This window comes from Gekko japonicus, unplaced genomic scaffold, assembly GCF_001447785.1.
Source record: "Gekko japonicus isolate JY-2015 unplaced genomic scaffold, Gekko_japonicus_V1.1 scaffold522, whole genome shotgun sequence".
Lineage (NCBI taxonomy): Eukaryota > Metazoa > Chordata > Lepidosauria > Squamata > Gekkonidae > Gekko > Gekko japonicus.
This window is the reverse complement of record NW_015169790.1, coordinates 739,467-748,474: the sequence shown is the minus strand read 5'-3', so window position 1 is coordinate 748,474 and position 9,008 is coordinate 739,467. Positions and strand designations below refer to the sequence as shown.

The 9,008-nt window shown below is 44.5% G+C and overlaps 1 protein-coding gene across 1 annotated transcript in view; it reads right to left on the bottom strand.

Annotated features, from left to right (window-relative positions):
• Positions 1 to 9,008, bottom strand: part of PM20D1 (peptidase M20 domain containing 1) — a 26,617-nt gene that overhangs the window by 15,341 nt on the left and 2,268 nt on the right. The window contains exons 2-5 of the mRNA XM_015417010.1: positions 4,520 to 4,606; positions 2,859 to 3,094; positions 2,046 to 2,132; positions 253 to 386 (exon numbers count right to left, since the gene is read on the bottom strand). Of these exons, the coding sequence (XP_015272496.1) occupies positions 253 to 386; positions 2,046 to 2,132; positions 2,859 to 3,094; positions 4,520 to 4,606 (544 nt within the window). The remainder of the gene's footprint in view (positions 1 to 252; positions 387 to 2,045; positions 2,133 to 2,858; positions 3,095 to 4,519; positions 4,607 to 9,008) is intronic.

The following is a 9,008-nucleotide window of genomic DNA, read 5'->3' as shown; positions in this document are numbered from 1 at the left end:
GGCTTGGCCATGCCTCCATGGGGCTTCTGGGTAGAGTGAGGGAAGAGGCTGAGAAGGATGTACCAGGTCTGGCTGCCAGCACAGAAAGCAGCAGAGCCATTGGTTGTATATCGCTGTTCCAGGGGATGCACTTTTTTGTCACATAGCTTTGAGAAAACCTGTTTGCTTGTCTAGACCAGCAGAGAGGCTCTTATAGCAGCAGGAGTCACAGGCAGCATTAATATGGGCAAATGTTCATCCTTCCATACTTACATAGCTGCAGGTTTCTTTAGTCCTGTTACGACCCCATCTAAAATGAACATTCCCTCATCAAGCAAGAAAGAAAGTTTCACTCCTCTAGATTCCAGCTCAGCTGCAATCTTCACTGCTCCTTTTTGACCATCCACCTGCCAAATCCACAACAATATTATCTTAGCATATCAAGCCATTTGCTGACTATGCTGTTTTAGGCAGCAGCAATGAGCCTGTACATTAGTGGAGGATCTACATAGGGATCTTCTACAAGAGTCATCAAGTGATTTGCTTTGTTTCTAAGCACTGAAGTTTGCAACTAAACAAGCTTTGCATTATTTCATTTGTAACAACAACATTATTTTCTGAATCCTGTTATAATCCTGCACTCAGAGGCATATTGAGTGCCACAAGTATAGCAGCTACTACACTAGTATATATTCACTGCAATAGCTGGTCTTGTTCCGGTAGCATAAGGAAACGTAACACAGTGCAGTGCTCTGTTTCTAATAATGAATTTGTAAGCTCATTGTTATTATGCCTCTTAAGAACGTAAGAACATAAGAGAAGCCAATGTTGGATCAGGCCAATGGCCCATGTAGTCCAACACTCTGTCACACAGTGGCCAAAAATACCAGGTGCCATCAGGAGGTCCAGGACAGCAGAAGCTCTCCCACTGTTGCCCCCCCAAGGACCAAGAATACAGAGCATCACTTGCCCCAGACATAGTGTTCCATGTGGCTAACAGCCACTCATGGACCTCAGCTCCATATGTTTATCCAACCCACTCTTGAAGCTTTCTTGAACCCTACTGCTCATTAATTCCATTGAGTGCCCACGAGTTCTTGTATTGTGAGAAAGGGAGAAAAGTACTTCTTTCTCTATCTTCTGTATCTCAATTCTGTAAACTGCTATTATGTCACCCTTCAATTGTCATTTCTCCAAGTTAAAGAGCCCTAACCTCTTTAGCCTTTCTTCGTAGGGATGGTGTTCCATCCATTTAATCTTTTTAGTTGCCCTTTTCTGCGCCTTTTCCAATGCTGCAGTATCTTTTTTGAGGTGTGATGAGCAGAACTGTACACAGTACTCCAAATGAGACCCCACCATAGATTTATACAGGGGCATTACGTAATATCCATCATAGCATTTGCCTTTTTTATTGCATTCGCACACTGAGTCGACGTCTTCAGTGAGTTATCTACCATGACCCCAAGATCTCTCTTCTGGTAAGTCTCTGCCAGTTCGGACCCCATCAATGTGTATTTATAGTTGGGATTTTTGGCTCCAGGGTGCATCACTTTGCACTTGCCCACGCTGAACTTCACTCCAGCCTTGAAAGATCCCTCTGGAGCTGCTCACAAACCCTCTAGAACCAAGAATACAGAGCACCACTTGCCCCAGAATTCCTATGTATACCTTGTGGCTAATAGCCACTGATGGACCTCTGCTCCATATGTTTAGGCTGATGAAGTTTAGGCTCTTCCCTAATAAAGTCTTTGCTACATTAACTTGTGTAAAGACCAATATGTTTACTGCAGCAGGAAAAACAGCTGCTCAGCAAATCCTTCATTTCTATTTTGCTGACAGGCAAGCAGCAAACAGACATCTAGTTCTACAGTACATGGAAGATACCTTAGGGCAGCAAAAAACATCAGAGAATCTTCAAGCAAAGGAGCAGCAATCTGACCTACTTGTTCATTAACACTGCGGGCCACTGGATTCCATGTCGGAGTTTATTGTTTCAGCCTCTGGTGGAAAATAAATCTAAATACATAGATATACAAGAGGAAAATGACAAAGGCATAACACAATACCTCTTCATCATGCCCAAGGCCAATATAGAAAGACCTGCGAGGCCTATAATTTCGTCTCAGTAAGAACTCTAGAGCCTGCAGAATCCCCTGACAAAATGTTCCACTGACAAAATGTTCAACACCATACCATTTTGCATCATGGAGGCTATAGAACATACTTCATTCTGTGAGCAACAAAACTAACTAGAAAGGGAGAGGGGTGTGGCTCAGTGGCAGAGTGTCTGTTTGGCATGCAGACAGTCCCAGGTTCAGTCCTCAGCATCTCCTGTTAAAGGGATCAGGTGATGTGAAAGACCTCCACCTGAGACCCTGGAGAGCTGCTGCCAGTCAGAGTAGGCAATACTGACCTTGATGGACCAATGGTCTGATTCAGTATAAGACAGCTTCATGTGTTCATGTGTCCAAAGTATAGTTCATACACACAGCGTTCAATACGTTTCAAATTGACTGAGTGAGGACTGATTTCTATAAGATGTGGGAAGGTGCAGGAACTTACTCGTGTGACTTTCCAAGGGCTACTACCTGTGGAAAGCAGCTATGCCTGAGAGGGTGCTGAGCTGGCATGCTAATTAAAAGAGCTTGAGCCACAATGTGTTCTGCAAGAAATCAGTGAAGTGTAGCAAAATGCAGCCAGCAATATGTTAAAAAGTAGTATCTAAAGTATTGAATGCTCCTATTTCCCTTCAGTCTCTTTTCATTCTTAGGTACACATAGCAGCTGGTAGATCATTATTCTCGTGGCACATTAACTTTGTTGTCACCTCACAAAAAACTCTGCGTATCTCCCAAGTTAGGAATGATGTCAAAACCATACCATAACGGAATTTTTGTTATCCAGCGTTCCTCGTCCGTAGATAAACCCATCACGTTCCTCAGCAGAGAAAGGGTCATCCACATCCCATCCTGTTGGGGAAGCCGGAACTACATCTATGTGTGCAATCAGCATGTAGGGCTGCAGCTGAGGGTTGGAGCCCTGGATAGTGAATAGGTGGCTGTATCCCCCAATAACTTCATGTTGAATGAATGGGGCAGAGAACACTGCAGGGAAGACTTCAGGAAGGAGAAACAGAGGAGGGAAAGAAATCAGATAAGATTGCTACCAACTTTGAAGTTATACACAGTATAAACACATCTCTGCTGGAAACAGTGGAAACACCATGGGAAGTACATATCGAGTATTTAAGTTTCACAAAGCATGGTATATTTCAGAGAATTCTGGTTGATTGGAAGGATGAGGAAATGAATAGCCTACAGCTCTCTCAATGTGATGATACATTTGTCTTCCCCAAAACATACTTGGAAGATATTTTGAAGCAAAAAATCCCCTGAATTCACAGAGCAGCTGTCCTCTCTCTTGAGATATATATATATAAAATATAGAAAAGACAATGAGCAGCTACAAATATTGATAGATTTTTATTGTACAACATTACAAAAGCATCTTGCTCTGTTAAAAAAATTCTCAGCAATATTACCTACTTGACAATTATTGGTTAGACAGTAAAAACAACAAGATTTAAAATAGTTAGGGCCAAAACAATGCTAAACGAATATACTTTTCTGAACAACATAGCTGAAAATCATACTTAGCAGTTCATGCACTTATAGACAACTTTGACCTAGTCTGGATGAAACAGCCAAACCATGCTTGGCTATCTGGCCTGAGTCACAGGCTCACAGGCTTTGGGTTCACACCCTCCTCACCCTCCTTCGTCCTCTTGTGTGATCCAATTTACTTACTAGCTCAGGCAAACCACATTTTGCCATTGCATTCATATTGACAAAATATTTTTTATGGTGGCCTTCTAAACCAAAATTGGGAACCAGAGTTTAGATTTTGCTTGTACTAGGATCAGGGAGGGAATTAGAGGATGAGAAAGGAGAAGGAAGGGGAAAGAGGACAGGCAGGCACCTGTGGCACATTCCCAGTCCTCCAAACCATGAAAACTCATCCGTCCTTAGTGTACTTCTGCAGAGTAGGCCAATATCACCATACTGACAATGGGGTTGAGGAGGAAGGATAATAGCTCTCCTGTGGTCACTTTCCAAGTTCTCAGATGAAATTAAATCTGAACCCAAGATTTCCAGGCTCTCGGTTCACACTGTTAGGCACTATACGGTATGCCCATAACTGTTCAATGTGTTACATTGGATCCAAGACTTTACGTGCTGAAGCATCAATAGTGACCCAACAGCAACTCTTGCAATGCAGATAGATCTGCAAACCAGTCTGAGAACAAAAGCTTTTTGGATGTTATATAAGCTTAATCACATAGGGATCAATTTTATCTCAGATGTCTTCTAACATTCCGAGGCTGCTTCAGTTAGTTAAGCTCTACTATCTCCCATGTTTGTGTGTGTAATATTTCAGTTCCACTGACAAGTGGAATGACAATTCAAACATTGTATTTTATAAATTTTCTACGTCAAAAACTCCCACCTCCCTGTTAACAGCAACAATGCATATTAAAGTACCTTTACGGATATAAGGCCCAAACTCTGCCAGGGCTGTTGTATTCTGGTCATCTGGCCCGAAGGAAACTGTTTGCAACCTGATGGCACCTTACAATGTACAAGAAGACATTTTACCATTTTTGCCAATGTAATGAGCTGAAAACAAAAAGCATACAGAAGTTATTATCGATAGACTGACAGCCTTACAAGTATCCTCTTCAAGATGCCGTTTTCCATGGTCACTGTGAACACCACTTGTTCTTTGCAGTGTGTTGCATCTCTCAGTGATATTAAGGGGGCCTACATTAAAATGTATGTAGTCAGTGCATCAAGGGCTGAGTAAGATCCCCAGACTCCATTAGACAAGATGTATCCGATGGGTCACACTCACATAGTATAAATACAAGATGCATACACAACCTACTTAGAAGCTAATCCAGTAATGGAATTGAGTTGTATGGTTCTACCATACCATTAGATAACTACAGAGTTATTCTATAGAAAGTAAATGAAGATTTTTTAAAATAATACAGAAGTTCAGCAGTAGGCATTTGTGGAATAAATAGCTGTGAAACACTGCTCTGTGACAGGTTATGTTATCCTGTGATAGCAGCGGAACCAGATCTGAGCCAGCAACAAATAAGAAGACCTAGGCTGATTTCGCACTAGAGCTGCCTTGATGTTGCGCCGCCGTTTGCCCCGACACTATTGGTCAATTTCACACCCGAAGCCGCGGGGCTGCATTTGACCCTCGGTTTCACCCGATTTCCTCCGCAGTTTCGTGATCCTCAAAAAACAGGATTACAAAACTGCGGGGGAAATCAGGCGAAGCCGGGAGTCAAAATGCGGCCCAGCAGCTTTGGGTGTGAAATTGACCAATAGTATCGGGGCAAACGGCGGCACAACATTGAGGCAGCTCTAGTGCGAAATCAGCCCTAATCTATTCAGACTGAAAAGGCCTAAAAGCTAAAGTCACAAAATGTTGGCTATATTTTTCTCTCTGGTATCGCCAGAACTGCCTCTACACAAAAGTCGAGACAGAAACATTTACTTTGAAGAAATGGGTACTTATCAGCTGATTTCAGCTTTGCATTTGTGACTTGGCAAACCAACCATATCTATAATTACAGGGTGCTGTAAGCTGCATGTCCACAGCTCAACAAATCAACCTTTTTTTTTTCAAAAGGCCCTTTTGGAAGATCAGGAACTGGACTGCCAGAACTGTAAAATGCCATTTTATAATTTATTACATGCTTAACATTCTGCTAAGTACTGTACAAAGGAGGTTCCTGCCAACACGGTTTACACTCTAAAAGATATATTAAAAAAGGAAGAAGGTACAGTTGAGGGAAAAGGAATATTAATGCACAGACTTTATAATGAGAATCAAATGTTGTGACAAGAGAGTCTACTGAATTCTTTTCATACAGGGGATGGCTGCAACCACTTTTAAAGTGTGTGTGTGGGGGGGAACAAAGCTTCCCCTTCCCCGTTCTTTGCTGGCCTGTTGCTATAAGCATGTTTCCCTGCCTGGCTCACTTCCAGGATCAGAGTCAGGCTCCCAGAAAATATTTAAACCATTGGAGCAGCAGTTCCTGACCTGTGGACTGGGGACCCTGGTGACAGCAGAGGTTATTGCAAGAGGTCCAGGAAGCCACGCAGTTTGGGCAGGTTTCTACCTCCCCCCACCTGTTCCCCCCCACCTTGCCAACATAGCAGCTCCCCCCCCCCCCGTGTTGGTCTTCGCCCACTAGCTGGTTTGATGTAGCATGGTCACACCTCCCAACTGGGTTCCCAGCTTCAATCCCCATCTAGCCAGGTGGCCAGAGGCCCCCAAGTGTGTACTGGCTCAGTCAGAGCTGCTTGCATACTTCCAAGGAGAACCACTCGTCATGAGATGCTTGAAAGGAGTCTATTGGCTCTACCACTGCCAGCCTCCAGCAACAGCTGTAAATGCCCATGCCCCGGATGGATGCATGGGCTGCAGCTCTTTATATCCTGGCTTTTTTCCTAATGGTGATCCAAAGCAGCTTATGTCATTCTCCTCTCCTCCATTTTATCCTTACAACAACCCTGTGAGGTAGGTTAGGCTAAAAGTGTGTGACTGGCCCAGCACTACCCAGCAAGCTTCCATGGCAGAGTGTGGATTTGAACCTGGGTTTCCAAGATCATAGCGTGATAGTCTAACCACTATACCATACTGGCTCTCCAGTTAAAATAAACTGTCCCTGTCACCCCCAGGCTTGCACAAGAAGAGGCAGATACATATGGGCATCCTCCTATGTGTCAAGACCCTGATTTTACATAGCAACTAGGGGAACTGACCACTGCTAGAAGTCGGGAGGGAGGAGCCATGCTGATGAGGAGTGGTTTAAATGCTTGCTGTCTCTCTCCCCACCTCTCCAGGTATCTTATAAACCCTCAGGAATTAAGTCAGGCAAGTTTCCCTTTGTCCTTTTCCTTTAACTGCCTCTCAACGTCCCATGCCTCTTGAAGCATGCTTAGTACTCTGACATACAAGCTCACTGTGACTTTGGGCCAGTCACATGCTCTCAGCCTAACCTACCTCAGAGGGTTGTTGTGAGGATACAATGGAGAGAAGAATAGGTCCTCATTGGGGAGAAAGTAAATGAAGTAAAGAACCAATAATAAAAAAATAAATAGAGCTGAAGATGTGGGAGCAGATAAAACATAGGCTAGCTGGGAAGCAGATAAGGAAGCAGGGAAGCAGGGAAAGAGAGAGAACATGGGTGCTGCTGAAATGGAGGCAAAAGTAAATAGTGTAGAGAGGGAAATACAGGGGGAAATGAGGTGCCTCTGCAAGAACCTTCAGGCTTACTTACCATGCAGTATTAGGTAAGAGTCCAGTAGCACCTTAAAGACTAACAAAATTAGTGGTAAGTGCTACTGGACTTTCATATTATCTCCCTTATATATAAAAGCCGAATGGTGGTGGCACTTCTCTAGAACATTCCACATGTTCCGAAATTGGTTGGTGCCCTGGTGTGTCACTCAGAATCTGTTCCTATCCACTGGCTGCATTGCTTGAGTCTCGCCTCCAACATTCTAAACAGTTTGCTGTTCCTCTCCCCCCCATAGCCAGTCAGAACACAAAGGTTATTTGCATATGAAGCCTCATTGGCCTTTGCCTCAGAACACAGAGGTCGTTTGCATATGCGACTTGATTGGCTTTTGCCTCTAACATTCTAAACAGTTTGCTGTTCTGAGGTAACATGTGTCCAATCTCCAGGTGAGGGCTGGAGATCACTCAGAATTACAACTGCTTTCCAGATGGCAGAGATCAGTTCCCCTGGAGAAAATGGTGGGCTCTGTATCCTTATATGCTGCTGAGGTGGCCCCCATATGACAGCCAATGTGACATAGCAGTCAGGGCTTCAGAGCACGGGAGAGGCTGCAGGTGTGTGGGGGATGGGAAGCTGAAGAGTGAGGGGGAAATAAAGGTAGGTTGATGATTGGCTGGGAAGGAGATATGGTTGCCAACTCGAGGTGGGAAATTCCTGGAGATGTGAGGGATGGAGCTTGGAGAGGGTGAGGTTTCAGGAGGCGTGGGACCTCGGACAGGTACAAAGCCATAGACTCCACCCTCCAAACCAACCATTCTGGGGAACCATTGTTGCCAATCTCCAGGTGAGGGCTGGAGCTCACTCAAAATTGCAACTGTTCTTTAGGTAGCAGAGATCAGTTCCTCTGGAGAAAATGGTGGACTCAGTGTCATTATACCCTGCTGAGGTCGCCACAGCAAATTGACACTGAGTGTCCAAGGTCGGGGCACCCCCCCAGAGCCTCTTTCTAGAGGTCGTTGTATTTATTTCCGCAACGGGCCTTTTTCCTAGTCTAATATGTTACTGATGTTTACAAGTATATTGATAAAATCTTCAGTCTTGTATGTTAAGGCCTGTTGATAGGTACAAAGTCTTTTTAGAAAATCAATGTATTGAGGCAATAAATAAAAGCTCATACCGTGCCACAAATTTTGTTAGTCTAAGGGCTGCGATCATAGGCACATTTAGAACCGACACAGGTGCAAATGCCAGGCCGATTTAAATGGTGCGATCAGACAACAACATCTGGGAAGTGCCCCACAGCCATCGGCAACCCGTTCTGCTCCGCCGCAGAAGCGGAGTTAAAAGACATTGGGGAAAATCCAGTAGTTAACAGGTTGTGACGGGCCACGGACTGACTTTTCTGTGTCTGATCACTCAAGCACGCTCTCATGGCGTCGGGATAGTCTGATCAGGCCATCCCAACTCCATGCCGTTGTTTTCCCCCCCCTCGCAGTATGCACACCATCGCAAACTCACAGGGAGCCCTTGGTGGGGAGGTGCGATTTATCGATCCCTCGGTTAAGCGCATTGGGGGGAACGGCACAAAAAACCCCAACTCACCAGCAGTTGCGTCTGATCATGCACTGATGAACTGTGCCCGAAGCTTCAAAGGGAGGTGTGATCATGCAACTGCAGGTCAAATTCCTCTGGAGGAAATAGCCTCG